Source organism: Atta colombica, unplaced genomic scaffold (assembly GCF_001594045.1).
Source record: "Atta colombica isolate Treedump-2 unplaced genomic scaffold, Acol1.0 scaffold16, whole genome shotgun sequence".
In the NCBI taxonomy this organism is placed as follows: Eukaryota; Metazoa; Arthropoda; class Insecta; order Hymenoptera; family Formicidae; genus Atta; species Atta colombica.
The window spans coordinates 366,148-389,939 of NW_017259250.1; the positions used below are offsets into that span (position 1 = coordinate 366,148).

The window sequence follows — 23,792 nt, forward strand, 5'->3', positions numbered from 1 at the left end:
AAGGTCGCCAATTTCTATATCCGGGAGATGCGCGTCGTGTTGTCGAATTTGATACGCGAGACGCACGTGGAATTGTCGTGCGTCTGGTTTTTCGCGGTAATTGTGTCTGAGCCTTCCGCGATTCATTGTAAGATTTTCGGAAGAATTATTTTCCGCCTAAGCCACAGTCTAGTTCATTTCGTTAAGTCTTGTCGCATACCGATTGTATCGAATCTCTTGATTGTATCGAAACTTTGTATTGTGATGTCTGTGTATTCTCCGTCTATTTCCGACATTTTGTAAAGTACTTCGAAGCCCCGCGGATGAGCACGAGGTTACGCCGTGTTTGCGGTGATATCATAACCGTTGCCTATCTCGGTTATCAGAGCGTCGAACTAATGCGGTTTGCGAAAAGTATTCTTATATGGCACTCGTGCTGTCGAGAAATAACGTAATTAATACGCCTCGCATATCGAGGCCTATGCGAGGTTAAAGTAACGCATTTCGATCGCATATCGTTGCTATGACCTTGTCAACGAGTGCGAAAATCGGAGATTAATCAAATATATTTATTACTTCTTATTGTTACTCATTACTGTGTAATTTATTGTCGCCGCTTATTCGCTTTTCCACACTGTTCTCTATCCACAAACCGCCCTCTCTGCCATTTCCGAGGCTGAGCTGCCGATTACGAGAGCCATCGACGTTTGTAGTTCTGTAGAAAATCGCGTAGAATCTCCCGAATAATTTCGATAAAGAGTGGCACGCTCGCTCGTGCCTGGCGCCCAACTATCGTTTTCGAGATCTTACACTCAGGAGGGACTGCGTAAGTACTTTCTATTGCGTTTCCGGTGAGTTCAGATGAAGGTTCGTTATAACGACAGGAATTCTGCCGAATCGAGAGAGAATTAATTGCAAACGCGCGACGAAGTTACGTCACGCTCGTGAGTGCAGTTGCAACACATACACACACGCACACACACATACACACACAAAGTGTAAATTCGATCGGGTAATCTCCACGCGGTACACCTTGGATGCTAATGCAATATTATAATTTTTATTCTTCATAACTCTAGATTTACTTAATCAAAAGAGATTTTATTACAGGATTTTATAAACCTCTTGACATCAGCTATTACAGATAGAATAAAAGTAACTAGATTAAAAAGTAGGATTTTTCATTTAAAAAAATCGATGTGGCCTTGATCTGACCTTGCCAAAGCCTCGCAAGGTTAAACTAGAATGATCAGTAAATAGAGCTTTTTAAACACAACTTTAGTCTGAATATATTTTTGATTGAATCTTATCCTGGGGAGACAAAAAAGGGTGGACAGGTGGTCTGAGACACCCTGCATATACTCGTATATATAAACACATTTTTTTTTTGTTATTATATTGTAATGAACAAAGTGTAGTTAATGAATTTTTTTTATTATTATTTCGTAAATGTTATTTCGTAAATTTCATATATATGTATATAGCTCAAAATTATAAAAAAATATGTGAATTCGAAATGCGTACAATATAATAACTATTTAACAATAATATAATTTATTATTTTTTTATTTATTATTAAATATAATTTTTCATAATATTGAATTGTTCATTAATTTCTTAGCTTTTTTAATCTTTTTAATTTTAATAATAAAATATTTCGTGAGCGTACGTGAATAGTACGTTCGTGAAGAATAGAGCTTTTGTCATCTTTAAATCGATTTACAGTCGACTAATAGCTAGCAAATAGTTAACTTACAATTTATTCATAATTTACTGTTGAAAGTCAACAGTAAATGGATTGGGAACAGTCGATTTTCAACAGTCGACTATATGCCGACTGGAAAAAGTCGACTATAAATCGACAAATATTCGTGTTGCGTGGGAATAATTCCAAAATGTAATAAAATATCAGGTAAAATATCGATTATATCCTTTGCATTTTAACAGAACCGTTATTATTGTATCATGCAATATTAATTAGTAATTATTTACTAATAAACATTATCTGACTTAGATCTGTAATATATCCCTTCCCCCTCCAGATAACAAAATATTAGCAAATTACTGACAGATAATTAGCAAATTCCACCGATTGCAGATAGCTATTTATTGCATTAAATTCAGGATCTATTGATGCTGTATCAACAGATATAATTCTACTTAAACAGATATAATTCTGAAATCAATTGCGCAGACTCACACACGGGCAAGCTTAAGCTTGTGTCACACCACGCCTTGTTTTCAAATGATTTTTCAGACTTAGAAAATTGAAATATTGTAGTAATGTCACAAATTAAATTAACAAATTGGTATTTTAATAATTTAAATAAACATTCTATTAGAAAGAGATGTTAATATGCTAGAAATATGTGCTAAAATAAATTTATTGCGACAAATATTATCTCAGCCGAGAGGTAATATATTTTGCAATAATTTATTTACTTAATATAATATTGTATAATAATAATTGAAGCTTCGGTGATCTAAAGGCTTATTAGGACGCTTGCATAGAATGCTAGAGATCCAAGTTCTCCAGGCCGAGGTAATATTTTTTGCAATAAATTTATTTACAGATTTTCATCACATTAACAACTCTTTAATAGAGTATATGTCTGATTGAACATCAAATTATTAAATTTCTTGTCAATTTAATTTGCGATATTACTACAGTATATCAGTTGTGTTTCTAAGTCCGCAAATCAATTCGGCGCGCAGTTCAAATGACTATATATGTAGTACTATATATAAATTCACATAAAAATTATTTAAGCATCTAAAATCTAGCTTTGACCGTTATAGGTTTTAACTTTTATTTATGTGTATTCACATTATACGATCTTAATAAATCATTTATTATTGCAGATAATTTAAATTTTTCTGATTAGTTGAATTTTAATCTTTAGGGTGCGTTCCCTTTAATGTTCGCAACGCTCACAATCATTTCCTTATCGTTTTTAAATATTAAACAAGGAAATGATGCTCGAGCGTTGCGAATGTTAAGTGGCATGCGCTCTTAATTGGCAATCCTCAGTTTCCAGTTACTTTTGATGGCAGTTTATCAACATTGCCTGATATTATAGTCTCTGTGGAAAATTTGTTGCTTTACTGTCATCATTTGCAAATTCTGTTCAAAAACTGTCTCAAACTGTTTCAATTATCTGGGTTGTGACAAAAATACAATAGATATGTTTCTGACATAATGTAATGTTATATTTATACTGTGTTAATAAAAGAAATATCTATAGATAAAATGTATTTGCAAATTATTATACTTATTGATAATGCGTAATCCTACATGCTTTGAATGAAGTAATAAATACACAATTTCATATCTTTAAATGTTCTTTACTTGGTTTTAATGGAAGCAATGAGCTTAGAAAAATGTATGAACTTACTTCTTCCTATAAAATAACATGGCACATTTTCGAAAAACAAAAATGTCTCATATGGAGAATGTTTTCAAAATTCCTATCGATTGTCGTAAAGATTTGAACAATCTTGAAACATTTTTGGATAAAAAAAAATTTCAATTACATAGTAAGTGTCCAAATTTTTAACATTTTGAATGTTCATTTATTACAAAATTGCTTTCGCCGTTTTCCTATAGATGGCTTTAGCGGTAAGTGGTGGTGGTCGAAATAAATAGATCATAGACGTCATACAATAAACTTGGGCATCTGTCAACATAACCCCATAGAAACATTAGTCGATTTGTGTCTGCATCATAAAGTTATTCTCGATTGAAAATGTCAGTTTACGCCAAATTCTCGTCATTTGCGGAAGGTTTTAATTTTTTGCTTCAATATGAAGAAATCTGCGGCTGAGGCTCATCGAATGCTCTCAAATACTTATGGTGAGGCCGCTATTAGTGAAAGAACGTGTCGTGAGTAGTTTCAACGCTTCAAGAATGGTGATTTTGACGTCGAAGACCGGTATAGCGGTGGAAGAGAGAAGATTTTCGAAGATGCAGAATTGGAGGCATTACTTGAGCAAGACTCGTGTCAAAATCAAGAAGAATTGGCACGATCATTGGGAGTGACTCAACAAGCCATTTCAAAACGCCTCAAAGCCATGGGAATGATTCATGAAGCAAGGAAATTGGATGCCGTACGAATTGAAGCCGAGAGATGTTGAACGGCGTTTGTTTACTTGTGAACAGCTGCTTGAAAGGCAAAAACGGAAGGGATTTCTGCATCGCATTGTGACTGGGGATGAAAAATGGGTTCATTACGATAATCCCAAATCATGGGGAGTTCCCGGCCATGCTTCCACGTCGACGGCCAAACCGAATATTCACGCTCCAAGATCATGCTCTGTATTTGGTGGGACCAGCTCGGCGTAGTGTATTATGTTAAAACCGACTGAAACAATCACAGGCGATCGGTATCGAACGTAATTGATGCGTTTGAGCCGAGCATTGAAAGACAAACGGCCGCAATACAACGAGAGACACGATAAAGTGATTTTGCAGCATGACAATGCTCGACCCCATGTTGCGAAAGTGGTCAAGACATACTTGGAAATGGGAAGTCCCCACTCGCCGTATTCTCCAGACGTTACTCCCTCTGACTATCACTTGTTTCGATCAATGGCACACCGCCTAGCTGACCAGCATTTCCGGATTTATGAAGAAGTTAAAAATTGGATCGATTCGTGGATAGCCTCAAAAGATGACCAGTTTTTTCGACGCAGGATTCGTACGCTACCTGAAAGATGGGAGAAAATAGTGACCAGCGATGGACAATACTTTGAATCATAAATGTATAACCAGTTTTTTACAATAAAGCCTCGAATTTCGGAAAAAAAACGGCGGAAGCAAAGTTGTATACCTAATATATAGCATGAAATGGAAATGCTTATACAACTAGATTTAATATTTACTTCGATAGATTTTATGCCAATTAAAAACTGATTTATCTATGTCTATCCTGATGTGAATATATGTGAGGGTATATACTTTTTATGGAATAACTGAATATGGAAATTTTTAGGAAAATACAAACGTTAAAATTATGTTTTAAAATCATGATTGCAAATGTTTCTATCGACACAAAGTTTCGTATTGGTTTCTTACAGTTACTGGAACTATTCTATATTTTATAAAACATGCATGTGCTACCTAGGATGCGATCCTTCAGTACTCATTTATTCTTTTCATTCATATTTTATCTTAAAAATCGACAATTTTAAAACATTCGTACAACATAGTTATTTAATCAGTTCCTAAAGACTTTAAGATATTTTAGGTTAAAATAATCTTAAATGGTTTTAAAATAAAAATAACCATTTCTTAAACATTTTATAAACTTTATTGTTTTATTTGAGTTTTTCACATCGACAGTCAGCGCTAGCTTACATGCTCCTTACTACTCAGATAACATTTATGTTGCAAGATATCTAAAAGACATCTTTTAAATATCTTATGCAACACAAATCTTATCTGAGTAATTATTATTGAAATCCTTTGTTATTGTAGTATTGTAAACATAACATTTTTCTATATCGAAATTTGAGTATGATTTTCTAACGAACGACAATCGAATTTGTTTCAGACAAATCTACTATTCGCCTTTATCTTCTTTTCATCTGTATTCGGTTCCGGTATTTGCTCTTAAGAATAATTTGTCCAAAATCGATCAATACGTGAAGGAACTTGGGCGGAAGACTTCGCAAACGGACGGCATGGTGATGTCATCTACTGGCGTACTTTACTTCGGTCTACTAGCTGACGACGCTATCGCTATGTGGGATACCAAGAATACACCATCCTTTTCCGTCGGTCAACGAATTATATCGCGCGATCATGTATTAACGCAGTGGCCCGACAGTTTCGCATTTGATGAAGACGGCAATTTTTGGTGCGTCACTAATATGCTGCAAAACTTCTTAAATAATCGCGTTGATATCAACATGCCCAACTATCGTCTTATTCGATTACACATAGGCGTTAAAAATTATCAATATTATGAAAATGGCACGGCGCCCGAGTTACCAGGTTTCACCGCCGGTGCTGATTCCGTCACATTTGTACTCGTCGCGCTGTTGCCTATCATTTTGATATTTATCGCAAAGTAATCACTTTATGACAAAATCTTGTTAAAGATATTTATGTTGTGAATACGAAGAAATAATTTACGAGTCCACGCCAAAATAGTTAATCATATATTAATTAAAATGACAAACAAATTTAATTATCAATCAGAGGCGTATATAATTAAAAATGCATAATGCGCGATGTAACTAATCAAACGCGATACACGATACTCGTTATATGAAAAATCTGTACTATGTGACCTTTGAACATCGTGTCTTTTCTTATAGTTTATTCGAGAAAGAAATGTAAAATCTAATAACAAGCTAACGTTATATAGAGAAATACAGTATATAAAGTGTGTGATCGATTACCTTACATCATTGTCAAAATCAAAATATTTTACATGATTTAAAAGATTATACCACTATTTACAGCAAGAAATTACTTTGAATCAGATGAGGTATTTTTTTATAGATTTCTCAGTATTGAAATTGATGCCGCAAGCCAAATTTTTTTCAGCATACATATAAGATTTTTAAAATAACTAAGATTTAACAATACAAGATTTAACACATACAAGAAATATCTTTTTTGCGATACATTCTTTATAAAAAACGTTATCTTGACATTCTGATTAGAAGTTATAAATGTATTAATTATTTATTCTCTATAAAAAATCATTTTTTATATAAAGATTATGCATTTCGCGGATTTTTTCCATGTCCAGATCCATTCTTGGAACGCCAATATTTCGTGAAGGATTTAAATCACTGATTTAAATATAGGAACTTTTAAGGTAGAAAATTTTTTATTTATAATGATAAAATTATGTATACTCATATTATATACTATTTTTTAATTTTTGGCTTTTGATATAATATATATGTACGCATGCGCGCGCGCGCGCATGTGTGTGTGTGTGTGTGTGTGTGTGTGTGTGTGTGTGTGTGTGTAGGATGTTCAAAAAAAGTTCGTTACGCTGGATTCGAGAATTTTTGAAAGAAATGTTTCAGACAAAATTTGTAAAGTGATTTATATGCAAGATGACCGATAAAATTTGTAATTATGCAAGATGATCGATGACATAAATCACTTGAGAGGGGAAATATCTTTAGGAAGCTAAAAAAATGGCAATGTTCCAGAATTTTTTAAACAGAAAGTATTTGGCTAATTGTTTCAAATTTTTTTATGCCACTTTGTCTACCTTTTGATACTTTAATACATAAATATATTTTTTTTATTACAAAATATTAAAAAATACTGAAGCTGCAAATAACAGAGGTGGCGATATGAGTTGTCAATCGGCGGGACACGTAGCTCCTGTTATATGAAATGGACAAAAAAAATTTTTTTAATTTAATAAAATTTAATAAAATTAATTTAATAAAATTATTAATTTAATAAAATTTAATTTAATAAAATGTATACACTCTATTTGAACTTAAAAAAAAGTGAAAAAAAAATAAAAATTGAAAAAAATGACGCATATTTGAAAAAAAATTTGAATTTTTCACATAATTTTCGTTAAATTTTGCAATAAAAAAGTACTTTTTTAAAATAATTTTCATAAATTTAGACTCACATAGAAGATAATTATATAGTTTAGTTGTATTTTCAATTTGAACAGGATCAGTTAGTTTTTTAGCTATCTTGTATATCAATTTTGAAAATGACGTTTTGAGAAAAACGCGTTCAAGTTTTGAAAAATAAAAAATATGATTTCATTGATTTACTGGTTAGTCTGCGATCCCAGGATCATACAAACAGTATGTTTCAGCTTCTTCGTAAAGCTCATTTTCCATTAAAAGTTGCTCTTGACGAATTTTACGAGCTTTTTTTTTCTCCAACAAGCTGCGATGCTCCTGCCGAGCTATTCGTCGGTTATTATTGTCGTCGGCGTACGATTTATCTGCCTATTATGATATCCAACTTATTCTTGATGTACAGAATGAACGAATGATCTTCGTTAAACTAGCAACCAAGTACACTGTATTTCAACAATCTCAATAATTTTTAACCCACAATATAGGTGCTTTGGAGTGAGACGCCATACAGTTGAATTAACACTTTCATTCGCATTCTGCGTGTGGTTAATCTGAATTTCGGAACACAATTAACAGTGATCTCGAATTCAAAACTATAATCTCGACACTCTCCAAAACATCTGATCAGTTATTTAAGCAGACAATAATATCAGAGAAAGTATTATGAGAGAGGAGGTCACAACAGATCCTTTGTTCCGAATGCACGACATACCTCTGGCGCGTTACGTACAGGTAATAATTCCGTCAATTTCTTCGAATTTCGATTTAAAATTTTGTCAGTATGTTCTTCACATATTGTACTAACATTTTATACAAAAAAAAGAAATGCATTTTTTGAAGATTGTAAAGGCATTTCTTCCCTTGAATATTATTCAGGATCATGTTTTGGATGTCAAGATCAAGGCCATTGGAACTTATATTTCTTATTATCATTCTTACGTAAAAATGAATTTTTAGTGCAAAAATAAAAATAAGAGGAATAATTTTCAATGGCTTTGATCTTAATAGATCCAGGACATGAACAACATTCAAGAGATTTCAGCCGTCACTCGGACATCTTGTGTAATGTTAATGCCGGCGATACTGTAATCGTCAAGCTTTATAACTCGAAAAATATTAAAAAAAAATTCATTACAGTATTTTGAAAATCTCTTGACGCTATTGGATTCTAGCATCAAAAACAGGGTGCGTTCCATCAATTTGATTTTGACCTTTTTATTCCTTACAACTTTTGTTTGAAACATTTCTGTAAAAAACGACATCTTCCCGAGTAAATCTGAGGTCCCAATCTTTTTTAAATGTATATGTAGCGTATACAGGTATTGTATATATTGTATATATACTTATGTATGTATATATATATATATATATATATATGTATATATATATATATATATATGTATATATATTTAGAGCGCGCGCGCGCGTGTGTGTACACATACATCTCATTTTAATTATTCACTTTGAAGATTTTGAAATAAGCTTTTTCAAGAAAAATGACATTTTTTAGAAAAATTCATATGTGCATCAATGACTACAAACTAGAAATTACAAATTTATAGAGTGGGCCTAAAGTTCAGATACATTCGAATATCTCTTAAACGAAGCATTCTTGAAAAAAATGTTTCAGGAATTGTAGGACTTGAACAATGCAATCATATGGGGAGACTTATTTGAGTGTAAGTATGAAGGAAAGATTAATTTTTTAATTTGGAATAGATATTCCACTTTCTGTTATTATTCTGTTATTATTCTTGTAGCTAATAGCAAAATCTTTCCAAAGTATTATAATGAAATTCCTTTTGATTAAATTTTTTTCGGGATATGAGTTTAGATAGATTAAAGGTTTAGGAAAGTATCGTCAGTATTAGCAATATCTAAGGTGTCCGATGATTAAAATTTTTTCTTATATGTTCAGGTCATGACCTTAATAACATTTGTTCAGATCAAGGTCATTGTAAATGATTCTCTTATTTTTTCATTAAAAATGGAAACGAAGGAGTAATTTTTAGTCGTCTCGATTTTGGCATATGTTATCAAGGTCATGACTGTGAACAATTCAAGATTTTAGCTGTTAATCAAACACTTTGAATAATGTTAATGCTGGCGGTACCCTTAACTTTATCAATTCATATCTCAAAAAAGATTTAATTAAAACTATTATTATGATAAAATCTATAAGGATTAAAATTAGATTTATAAAAGCGTGTTTAAAAACAAATACAGTTCCTCCACATCTTAATAATCTGGTTAAATATAACATTTGTATCATCAACACTATTCTAACGTTTGAACAATGTTTGCTTAAAACACATCAAATTGATATTAACTGAGTTGGCAAATAACACGTTATTTGTAACATTGTTACCGTTACAAGTTATTTTCTTCGGTAATGAATGGGTAACGAAGTTACATTTTCTTCTAAATAACGTTCATGGCAATTAGATTTTTGGAGTAACGATTTCACTAGTTACTTTAATTGTTACTTTATTTCTAACTACATAAAAATTTAGTTGTAATTAGTCTTAGAAAACAGAGATGAAACATGAACATTGACTATTTAAATCACGACGCCTTTTTTTTATTCACAGTTTACACATATAAACTAACTCAGATATAATGCTTACAATATATTTAATTTCTTAAAATAAAATTTTTTCTGTATCATATCTCACAAATTAAATATATGTATATAATGCAGATTACAAACAATACTATTTTTAAACAATATTATTTTTTTATTATTTACAATATAATTTTACTCTTAGAGTATTCGGTGAGTCATTCGTATCTTGTTTCTTTTTTTTGAAATACCTGGTTAAATAGTTCTATCCTTTCCTTCTTTTTAAATACAACTTTATAAATATTTTTTAAATTTGAAATATATGTATATATATATATATATTATTTCTTATTAAAGTTTTACTTATAACCATTTTGCAGGAATAAAAATTTCTTAGAAGTATAATAAAATTAATATTTCCTGTAATTGAAAAGTAATTAAATATTATACGATAAATGTGAAATAAAAGGAATAGGAAAAAAGAACTGGATTAATATATTAACTGGATGATATACAATTATATGAAATAAATTTGGAAACTGCAAAGCTAAAACTGTCACGATTTTGCTGTTGTTTATAAACAATTTGTGATAGATCACAACAATGACTATTCGTAGCAATTTGATTTTAATCCTATTATAACATTAAATAATTGTCGTTATTTAACAATAACTTGATATTATACCAGTGAACACAGTTTGTGCAAGAGCGTTCGAAGAAATAAAGTATTTATTTTTAACAATTTAGGTTGACAAACAATGTTAGTCACTTATATCTTTAAAAAGAATTCATAATGTTTTTAACATTATAAGTACAGTGTGTAGTGATTTCTTTTATGATAACTTAGATTTGTTTTAGTATTTTATGCTTGCACATATATTTAGAATAATATTTTTTATTACGATTTGAAAATACATGTCCATAGTATATTTAATGTGAAATTTATTAATGTTAAAATATATAAGTGTAACAAATTCTTCGAATTAAGTCAAAAAAAACTTAGGTTTCGTTGAGAGATCTGTCATGATATAACTGTTTTTGTATATTTTAATAATGAAAAATTACATTACGTATTTATATATTGTTTATGTATTTATTAGCTTACGTATTTATAAAACATTAATTTAAAGAATTTTTAATGTTATAATATTTTATTTTAATGTTATAATGTTATAATATGTAAGTAAATCTTAATTTTTTTATCTACTTATAAGCGATAACAAAGGGATATGTGTGTTACCTCTGGAATCGATTTAACATCTGAAATATCATTAAACATAATGGCAAGGTAAACATTTTCTTAATATACGCCTAATTTGATTGTTTGTACAAGAATTCATCCTTGGAAAAGAAATTTATTGTAAAGGAAGGGATGATATTGAGGAACAGAGCCATCCTCTCATTACAATTTTACATATCCCATGGAATTTCATGACAAAATCCGAGAAGTGTTGCACTTTCTAGCTAAGTGCTCAACACCATGGATTGCAATACCAACATGATTCTGTACAGCAAACGATTACACTGGCTGTAATTGATGCGGAAGAAAATGACAATAATAGAACTCTCATATATAATAAAGGATTTAAAAACGCGAATGGCTGATCGGTAGCGACTTGATCATTGAGATACTGATTACGAAGGTATAGATTCTTTACGTAATCTGGATATTACGAGGGCAAGTCAATAAATTCTTAGAAAATCTGTCAGAGGGCACTTGCAGTGTGTCATGTCACATTACTTTTTGACAAGTAACATCTCTCAGCTGATTACTCAAATTTTGAGCGGAATTCATTGCGTGGTTTCATTTCTGTAGACGATTAAAGCGAACAACTTTTGTATATTTTACAAAATGAAAAAAAAACGAGTTTCGTGCAATGATCAAACATCTACATATGAAAGATTTAATGTCGAGAGAAATCAAAGCCAAGTTGGATAATGTTCATAGCACCAGCATTTGCAACTGGGTGAATATACAATTGGGTGAATGAATTTAAACGTAGTCGTACATCCACATGTGATGCACCTCATTCAGGACGTCTAATTGAGGCTGATCTATGACGTGGTCATCAAGGTCTATAAAGTTTCGTGCTCTTACTTGCAGCGGTGATCAAGTTCTTATAATTTTGCATACGATAAATACTCTATGTGCAGATGAGAATTATTAATTTGTGCTATTATACAATAAATCTTATCATTGTATATTTCAGAGATTGTGCTGCAATTATGTAAGCAATCATTAAAGTGCGAAAGATATTTAGAGAATGTGGTGAACGACGCTATGACAATGAATTGCATATTGAGCGTAAATAGGAGAGAACTTGATAATATTGATGCAGAGAGATTGGGGACTTGATGTAAAAGAAGATAAATTAATAAATATATCATATAAATATAAAAAAAATAAGTTAACATTCATTCTATTTTATAAAAAGCAGTGCTGAAATATGTGTATATGATTTGAAGTGTATATCCTGTAGGAGTATGAAATTATTCTATTTCCTTCCTATTATCTTTTACTTCGTTCATCCTTCGCTAATTCCTCGTTTCATGTTACATTACCCATGCCGACGTCATCATGACGCCTAACAGTATCATCATGCTCACATTGAATGTCCGATTTGGACTCATTAATTCGATAGAATAAAAATCATAAATCTTTGCATGTGTGCGAGGAAAGTCAAAAAACATAAGAATGGTAAAAGAATAAAACGGGAGAAAGAGAGAGAGGAAAGATGATAAGTATAAATAGATATAGCACGTTCGGCTACTCGTCTTATACTATTAAAATATGAAAATTGTGCTTGTATTATTCTATCGCGTTAAATCGCATAAAAATTAAAAAATAATTATCATATCTTTTTAATAAAATCACGAGAATACATCTTCAACAATTTGTGATTACTATATGCCAAAATTGTATTAATAATAAATGTGATGCATTAAAAATTTGCGGAAAATTTATTAATTATGATGAAATTTCAATCATGGAGTGAAAATTAGAAACGCGCGCTTCAGATGAAATTATATACATGCGTTACATTTAAAATAAGAAATAAAATAATTTTGTGTAAAAAAGAATGTGTAATATAATACTTAAATTACTTTATTCAATTTTTTAAATTATTTTTAGTCTCCTTTTTGCTGTAATCAGCGGTTTAGATATAACATAAGAAAGGGCGTGATTTTTCTTCAAATAAGTTAATCAAATTATTAAAATAAAAAATGAATAATAAAAAATTATAATTTTAATCTCTATTTTTTTCTGAGTTTTCTCCACAATCCTAAAATATTTTTTCACTTCTTTCTATGATATCATCTGCTTGTTACATAGCTTTGAGATGTGCATATTTCTGTTTTTTTTTTATCTTGAGTGGAAACAAGTCTTCCCCTTTCTTTGCAATTAAGAATCTAATGATAATAATAGCTGTTCAATTCTAGTATGTATATAATTCAATAAATGTTCGATAGCTACTCAATAATAGTTTTAATAATGATACGATAATTAAGAACGCTGAGTTATTATTTTTTTAAATTATTACAGTTGAATAAGTAGAGAACGTTGGACGCTTTTCTTTACTTTTTATTTTATACATTGAATACACTTATATTTGTTACACACTTATATTTGTAATAATAATTTCTTATCTCTTTTGACATCAAAATTTGACGATTTTTTAAAATATTAACAAGGATTTTCTCACTTGTTGCACTCTGAGGTGAATTTTTCCCAGAAAGACGTATTATACTTGTTAAAAAAAAAAAAATTTTTTGTAAATTTTGATAATTTATACCGTTTTTCTGTTTCTCTATGATCTCTCTAGAACAATGAGAAATTTTTGCGATCGGTCAACCAATCGCTTGACGAGCAATTTTCTGTTTCTCTGTTTTAACATTCATCTAATTATGTAACGAAACAGTCGCTTTCTTAATTTTTGAATAATGTTCTTTACTGCGCCGGAAATTGTATTTTGTAGCGTTTTAATTTTTTTATTGTACTTTCTACATTTTTTGTTTATTATTGTATATCAATTTTTAATTATACTTATATTAAACGAACAATGGTTATTTTTTAAGTTCTTTTTTTATTCTTATTAGCCTTTTATATCTCATTGTCGTATTTAAAACATTAAGAGTCTTGTTGTTTCAAGTTTTTAATCTAAAAATTATTAGTGACTAAATTAAAATCATTACCGAGCCATCATTTAAAAAATCCTTGAATAAATACCATATTTATTATAAAATCGCGAGCGAAAAAAGAAGAAAAGAGAATGTGGCAGAGAATACATTGGGAAGAAGAGAGAATGCGAATACTAAGTGTAGAACGCAATGGGTGGGATAGAAAGGCAATGGATAGGAGACAGGACATCATATTGATAAGAGAACACAATGGACGAAAGAGAGAGGGAGAGGGGGGGGGGAGCGGGAGAGAGAGAGAGAGAGGGAGAGAGAGGGAGAGAAGGAATAAGCTCACTTCCCTTTAACACGGAAGTGGTACTAAGTGGGTTCTAATCCATGGAGCTAAAGAGGGGTGCGTGGGGTATTCGTAAGCGCGGTAGAAACGCGCGGGAGGGAAGGAGGCAGAAGGCGTGAGAAAGTCCCAGTTATCAGTGTTTATCGATATGATGATACACGCCGCCATGTTGTGACGTCATGTATCATTGGGAACTGTCGCCGCCGCCGCCGCTGCCGCCGCGAACCCCGCGTTCACCTCAAAATGCGTTGCTGTCTTCTCATATCTCCCTTTTTTTTTCTTTTTGCATCCAAAACCATTTGACATATCAAGTTGTGACATGTTCTGATGATGATATCATCAATGCGATTTAATATAAATGCGACGTTGCCAAATAGTGTACATGTCATGTAACCAGATTTTTCACGAACATTCGACATGGTATGTCATACAACATGTTTGAGCGATATATCGTCATCATCATCATCATCATCAATGTAATGTTGATACAAGTATCACGCGATCAACTAAAAATGAGAAGATCAATTTTAACCTCCGTATAGTCGATCATATTGTCTAGTTGGCTAATCGTTCGAACGTGACATTGATATCCATCAAACATACGGTATAGCGTCGTTTCGATCATCATCATGCACACGGACGAAGAATCGAGACGTACGAGTGTAGCATCGTTCAGCAAACTCTAACGGTCAGTGCTCCAACGCTTATAAAATTGTCTTTGTATTCGTTTCGTAGCATCTTGTAAATATTCCATCGCTGCTCGTAGAGGATCCTTCCATCGCTTCCATGTTTCGAGAGACAGCGACAGTTCGTGTCCACGATTTCCCTGGGCGATCTCCACGTAATTCGGTGGACCAGCGCTGATTTCAATTTCCAAATACTTGTAACCCGTAGTCGTCAGATCGTAACGTCTGCTGAGTAAATGCACCGCGTGATGCTTCATGCTGTGTACGTTCGTAATGTTAAAAAAAAAACATTTCTTTTATGTATAGAATGTTGAAACTTACTGTTACTGCAATCCTCCTTCATTTCATACAATGCTCTTTAGTGAAATACATTTTTCAACCGTTCATACAAGCGGGTCGCAAGACTGATTGTACTCGCATAAATTGTGACATATATGGTAAAACTTCTAGAATCGAAGCGGGGGGTTACCCCTCTCCTCTTTCAGAGAATTGCAAACGTGACACGTTTTATCGCGTTTTTTCTACATATTTTCTTTGTTCGCGAGTTTATCAATATTTATACTTTATGATTTATATTTTGATGGCATTGATGATAATGATGAGTATGTTGGCGATGCTTTGATGCTTTTTTCCCAGGACATTCCTAATATCTCGCCTTTCCTTTGGCGATGGATTTGGCGGACTTGGCGACAAGGAATATTCCTTTCGCTCGATCGATTTTCGGTGTATATATTCTTTTACTTGGTCCTTATCTTAACGCTTGTAACTGTAGCTTGACGATTGAATGAAAAAAGTTTTTTACACCTATATACACTGCATATACGTACTATCAGATCGGACATGTCACGATATGTTTAACAGAAGCATCGGTGTTTCGGATACATCCATACATACATACATACATACATACATATTACATTCATATATATAATAGGTGTACAACTTTGCTTCCGCCGTTTTTTTTCCGAAGGCTTTATTGTAAAAAACTGGTTATACATTTATGATTCAAAGTATTGTCCATCGCTGGCCACTACTTTCTCTCATCTTTCGGGTAGCGGACGAATCCCGCGGCGAAAAAACTGGTCATCTTTTGAGGCTATCCACGAATCGATCCAATTTTTTACTTCTTCATAAGACCGGAAGTGCTGGTCAGCCAGGCCGTGTGTCATTGATCGAAACAAGTGATAGTCAGAGGGAGCAATGGTCTGGAGAATACGGCGAGGGGGGTAGGACTTCCCATTTCAACGTTTCCAAGTATGTCTTGACCACTTTCGCAACATGGGGTCGAGCATTGTCATGTTGCAAAATCACTTTATCGTGTCTCTCATTGTATTGCGGCCGTTTGTCTTTCAATGCTCGGCTCAAACGCATCAATTGCGTTCGATACCGATCGCTTGTGATTGTTTCAGTCGGTTTTAACAGTTCATAATATACTACGCCGAGCTGATCCCACCAAATACAGAGCATGACCATGGACGTCAAAATTACCGTTCTTGAAGCGTTAAAACCACTCACGAAACCATACACGTTCTTTCACTAATAGCGGCCTCACCATAAGTATTTGAGAACGTTCGATGAGCCTCAACCGCAGATTTCTTCATATTGAAGCAAAAAATTAGAACCTCCCGCAAATGACGAAAATTTAGCTCATAAACTGACATTTTCATCTCAATCGAGAATAACTTTATGATGCAGACACAAATCGACTAATGTTTCTATAGGGTTATGTTGACAGATGCCCAAGTTTATTGTATGACGTCTATGATCTACTTATTTCGATCACCACTTACCGCTAAAGCCATCTATAGGAAAACGGCGGAAGCAAAGTTGTACACCAAATATAAAATTATTATAAAAGACAAAAATTCGCGTAAATATGATCGTGATACAATTGATAGAAAACAAAAATTATTGTTATTTGGTGTGGATGAGAATCTCAGAATTCACGGTCACAAAATTATCCTGCTCTTTTTTAACTCAGCTGATATTAAGACACCTTTACAAGGAGGAGGGAGAGGAAATACGTGCGCATATCATTATGTCACGCGTTTCACGCATAGCAAATAGCTAATCGGAACTGAGCATCCGCGTCGGACGATGCGTCGCGCCACCTCTCTCATCACCTTCCATATGACTCGTAATTTGCTCATTGTTTTTGTTTATAATTCAAAAGCTACGCATAGAATTTTGAAAAATTGTTTCAGAATTATGTCAGGAATACATTGTTTTAAGAATAAGGATTTATTGTGGTACCTGTATAATTAAAAACATCTATTCGGTCTTTAAGCCGTATTAAAAAAATATTTCCATTGTACAGAACACATACGTTTATTAACAAGTTTCTTTCTTTTTCACAAAATTCTTAATATTTATAAAATAATATTGATTCAAAAATGCAATCCATCAACTTGTGATTCAAATGTTCCGGAATCACCCGAGTTTACTCAAACCCGTGGCGAGGTTGTTGCTGAAAGCTCATTGTATTCTTTCCTTATACATGCTTTACTTTTAACAGTGTAATTATTATAATGAATAAAGAAATGAGTAAAGAAATGAATAATGAATGAAGAAATGAGTTAAAACCGAGAGGTTACCGGTGATGTTTTGTACTTATGTTCAAAAATACAACAAAAATGCATAAAATATTTGTAACAGTGCCAATTTGTAATGAAAACCAGCAAACATGATATTAATAACGTAATTTCATGACTGTTAAGTGACTTACAATGTACATGACGACTTTAATATCCTCTTAATTACGCTTCAATATTACGTCTATGTATCGTCTTTTAATATTGTATGTCATACAGACGAAATTTGCATGACGTTAATTTGACGAAACATATACGTACAATCGTATAATTCCCAGTGATACGTTTTAAATTGATATAGGAAATGATAGGGCATATATTATTATTATTAATCAATATTTTCAATATTGAAATGTATTGAACTTTATTCCCATATATAAGTTAACAGTTATGACTTCCCTACAATCAATATAATATATGGCTATTACACACAGGCGCGGAAACGCTTATCGTACGGCAAGAAAGAATTCAAAAGATACGACACGAATCAATCTTTTTCGCTCTTATGGAAAAGTTGATTGCCGCGTTGCCTTTCGCCGCGTAACAAGCGTTTCCACGTTCTATGTGCAAGTGTAACTGTTGGATACATGCTCGACTTTAGAGACTTTATAATTGAAAATTAATAATTAGTGTAGTGAATTAATTAGTGTAGTGAATTTATTTTGAGGGAGGATATTTGAAAAGTTATTGGAGGATATTCAGGTGAGTGTTAATATATATATTGCATATGTATAAAAAACATTCCAATATTGAGGTTATGTTGAACAATTTCTCTTACTCTCTTATTATGTATATATATTAGACAGGAATGGAAAGTTACAAGTAACGAATAATAGTAAATGATAACAGTATTATTCGCGTTACTTTTTTACAATTTCTTATTTCTCATCTCTGCTTATTAGGTGTGTGCAAGATTCTGCTAGAAAAAAACTATAAATTGTCTGTATAAATTGTCACAGAACTTTACGATCTTATGCACACATCTAATATATATTTATGCATTACTTTATTTAAATTTCATCTTTCGTATTTTTATTTAAAGTATGACGTTTGTTGTGGAATTCAAAAATAATTCAACAAATGAAAACGAAATAGGAATTGTAAGTAGCAAATGCTTTACTGATCATACAAGAAAAAATATATATTGGCTACCAGTGAAAACAAAAGAAAATATGAAAAAGTATTACATCGAATGGGGATGCCAATAAATGAATGAATGTTACATTTAGTAAAAAAAACTGTTTTTTGAGAACTGTTTTTTAAGTTTTAACATGATTTCAATATATAGGATGATTCAGAAAAACTCCGTGTCCTTGCACACATTCCTGGCTGAATTCAACTTTTCTTTTACGAAAATTTTATCCGACGCTTACTTTTTGAGTTATTATTAAAGAATAAAGTTATCGAATCACAGGTCGCGTACAGAAGGTAAGGGCGGCGCTCACCGTCTGATGCGATCACAAAAGGAATTCGTTGCAATCAACTGTCTAAGGACAAAGAGTTATTCTGTCTCACATAATAAACGCTCCAATATGCGCGCGCGCATGCATTCACACGCACGTACACTCACGCACGTACTCATCGCCGTACGCGCCGTACCTCACGCACGTACACATCGCCGCACGCGCCGTACCTCACGCACGTACACACACGACTCACGCGCCGCACGCACTCATTCGTTCACTCACTCACTCCCTCTCTCTTTCTCTCTGTCACTTACCTTGCAAAGATTCGCTGTCTTCATACCGTTGTTACTTGACGAATAAATTTCGCCCGAGTTGAAATTTTGCTTCTACTTTGAATAGTTTTACGTACACAGACTCTAGATTTATAATAGGTTCTAATCTAATGAATTGAGTTCTTACGTTAAGCCTGTAAATGGCAGTTATTAGAAAATTTTTTATTTTTAGGTTTAAAAGAAGTTTTCTGAATAGAAGCTATAAATTAAGTAATGTTAAAAATCCTACTTGATTGTTCAAATATCATAAGATTTACAAGGTTTTAATTGAAGTTGGAAGAGTTTCAAAGTAAGATTAAAATTTCGATTCGCGTCATGACCAAGCAATATGAAGACTCTTCACTTTCCCGTGTGCTAAATTTACATTTTAATGAAACAGGAGTTTGTTTTTCTTTTAAATAATGCTTATTTGTAGTCAATGTCAGATTGTCAATCGTGTCAAATATCATAATTACTTTTGGCAATATTTACTAATTTTGAATAATCTAGAATTATTCAATTTTAAAATATTAAATTTAATATTAATTTAATTATGTAAATTAAAAGGATCTTCGATACTTGGTTGTCCTGGAAATGAACAATTTTCATACATCTCGATCTTCTTTTTAGTAAATGCCCGAAGTATCCACCGTGCGTGTGGTCGTGTGTGTATGTGAACATTTATTATGTGAAACAGAATGTCTTTTTGTCCTTAAACAGCTAATTGTAACGAGTGTCCTTTGTAGTCGCTCGCGTCAGACGGTGAGTGCCCCGACTTATCTTCTATACGCGATCTATGATTCGATAACTTTATCCTTTAATAACTCAAAAAGTAAATGTCGGATAAATTTTTCGTAAAGGAAAAGTCGTCTTAAAATTCAGCCAGTTACACGTCTGTGCAAGGGGTTTTTCTGAATCACCCGGTATATGGATACAAATTTATCATATTAATGATTCTGTTTGCAGATGATCTTAAGAAAGCTGAAAAGAAATTAAAACAGTATCAATATTCATCAAATATTGCTTCCAAAATTGAGTAGAAAAAACACAGCGGACTAATCTAAATAGATACACACTAACAAGCTTATCGGATGAAAAAGATGAAGCACCGAGCAAACTGAAATCGCCTTCTAAGATCGATATTTTTGCAAGTTACAGTCAGAAAAAAACAACATTAGGTAATAGTATTTTGTCATTATATATTAATGTATATATCAATTATGTTTCCTGTAAAGTTCTTGTTTCAGATAATGTATCATACTTTTACTTCAAAAAATTTTAAAATTTTAAAATTTTTAAATTTTAAAATTTTAAAAAGTTAAAAATTTTGAAATAAATTACACGATGATTTGGAATATTGGAGACTATCACATGTAAACAATAAATGTTTTGTTTTCCTTTTAACATAATGTGTGTAAAAATGGAAGTGTTCAATGATATATGTTTATTGTTGAAATCTCTTGAAAGGAAATGAAAGGTCTTTATAAGACATACTATAGCTTTTTTCCTAAAAAATTCTCAAATGAGAAAGATACTTGTTTCCACATTAATGTGTGTAACGGTTGATTTTAATTTATGATACTATTATATTTATATATAATATCTGATTTTATCAGGATTTCCTGCTTAAAAAATTTGATAAAAAACGGTAGAAATTTATATTCTGATAGAAATTCTACTATATATAATTTTTATCAGAATTTATTGTATCTATCAGACATTAAAATCACGACAGATGGAAAAGTTATAAATTTCTATCGTTTTATATCTTATATTAAATAAATGATAGAATACTTATCGGAAACCACAAGCTTCTTTATATGATCCTATCACATTATTTGATTTAATAAGAAATAACGAAAGGATGTTTATATGAACCAATACAATTTAATCCTAATACGCCCCTATATATGTTCGAATGAGACAGATATTATAGAAAAATTATTATATTCTATTGTTAACGATACAATTTCACACAGCTCATTATATTATCTGAAATAATAAAAAATAAACGAAAAAATATTTATATAAATCTATATAATTTAATCTGAAAACGTCTCTGTTTTAGCGATCTCGCTGAACGCATGAAAATTGTAATTGCGTGACCAGGCGAGCACCGTCCGAGCATTTCCCACGAAATTACTACGTCGAGGGCACTCGGTCGAGAAAATGCGAATTTCTCTGCTTTCCAGATTTTATTAAAAATAAGCCGCGGGCGAACGTGTTTACAGCGGATCTTAGCGGTAGCGCGGCGATGACCTTCCACGAGACGAGTTGCGTGCAGAAGATGGAAACAACAGTTTGTTTTGTTGCCAAGACGATCTGATATTATTTTTTTTTTAATCGATTACGCGTGACGCATGCGTCGTTTAGCAATCGACATCTCGTGGATTCATCGATTTTTCATAGATATTATTTTTAGATTAGGCGATATAATTAGAGGTCGTGAGTCACAGAGATACCGAACAGTCTCCTATATGTTTGAATAAGACGGATATTATAGAAAAATTATCGTATTCTATCGTTGGAAATATAATGTAACATTCAAATCATTTAATAATTACTTTGCAGATTTCAGCATACATAACAAAGTTATAAATTTTTATCATTTTATATTTTATCTTATTTAAATGATAGAATATCTATCTGAATAACAGTCTTTTCTATATGATCCTATCATTTTCTGATTTAATATCAAATAAATGATAGAATATTTATATGAATCTATATAATTTAATCTAAAAATGTTCCTATATATTTGAAGAAGACAGAAAGTTTGAGAAAGACAGTTATAGAAAAATTATCGTATCCTATTGTTGGCAATATAATATGACATTCTTCAGATTATTGAACATTGAATTATTAATCATTGAATTATTTCGCAGATTTCAGCATAACAAAGCAGTTAATCTATCATTTTATATCTTTTCTTATTTAAACGATAGAATAAGTAACTTATATACACAAGCTTCTTTGTCACATTATTTGATTTAATATAAAATAAGTGACAAGATGATTTATAATCTATACAATTTAATCCGAAAATATCCCTATAGATAGATATTATAAAAAAATTATTATAAAAATTATTGTTATATAATTAATTATTCATTTAAGTCATTGAGTAATTAATTATTTAATAATCTAAATGTCACATTATGTTGCCAACTATAGAATAATTTTTCCATAAAATCTATCTTATTCTAACATATTGGGACATTCTGGATTAAATTATATAGTTTCTTATCGTTTTTAAACATATCGTTTTTAAACATATCGTTTTTATTATTTATCTTAAATATTGCTTTTAATCGTAAATTTCAGATTATTTCCCTGCTATTTGATAAATTTTCTATATTTATCTATCGTTTTCGTCATATAACTTCACCGTTTTGAATTTTTTTCTATTTGGTCATGTTTTATTAAAATTCATAATATGCTATCATTTTTTAATCATAAATTTCAGATAACTCGACTAAAGTACATGACATATTTTCTTTATTTCTGTATCGTTTTTATTATACAACTTAAATGTCGGTTTTAATCAATTATTTTGGTTGTGTGTTTTATCAAAATTAATAATATTCTATCATATCTTTAATCGTAAATTTCAGATTCTGAAATTTAATATTAAATTTCAGATTCTAAAATTTACAAAGCAAAAAACGAAAGAATATTAATTTTGATAGAACATAGTCAGATAGAAATTGATTGAAAATGATATCTGAGCTGACGAAAATGATACAGAAATATAGAAACTCTATCAAATATTTTAAATAAATAATCTACTTTAGATAAGAAATTTTCAAATCAAAAACACGATAGGATGTTGTAATTATTAATTTTCATAAAACGTGACCAGATGAAAATTGTTAAAAACGATAATTATGCTATATGAAAATGATAGAGAAATATAGAAAATTTATATTAAGCCAGTAATTTAAAATTTGAGATTAAAAACGATACTTAAGATATATAATAAACATGATACAATGTTTATAAGAATCTATGTAACTTAATGAAATGTCAGAAATGTCTTTATAACTATCATGCTAAAGTATCCAGACCAGCGTACGATTATAGCTTAGCGTTACAGTGCTAGAGTATCACTCGTAGGTCTTAAATTCGAATCCCGTCGATTCCGACATGCGTTTTTCAAAAATTGTAAAATAATAAATTTCGGATAAATATATATATATATATA

General features: G+C 31.4%; 1 protein-coding gene across 1 annotated transcript in view; it reads left to right on the forward strand.

The window, feature by feature from the left end:
- Positions 1-6,120, forward strand: part of LOC108685791 (protein yellow-like) — a 44,367-nt gene extending 38,247 nt beyond the window's left edge. Inside the window, exon 2 of the mRNA XM_018190759.1 lies at positions 5,532-6,120. Within this exon, the coding sequence (XP_018046248.1) occupies positions 5,532-6,054 (523 nt within the window). The 3' untranslated portion in view covers positions 6,055-6,120. The remainder of the gene's footprint in view (positions 1-5,531) is intronic.
- The last annotated feature ends 17,672 nt before the right edge of the window (positions 6,121-23,792 follow it).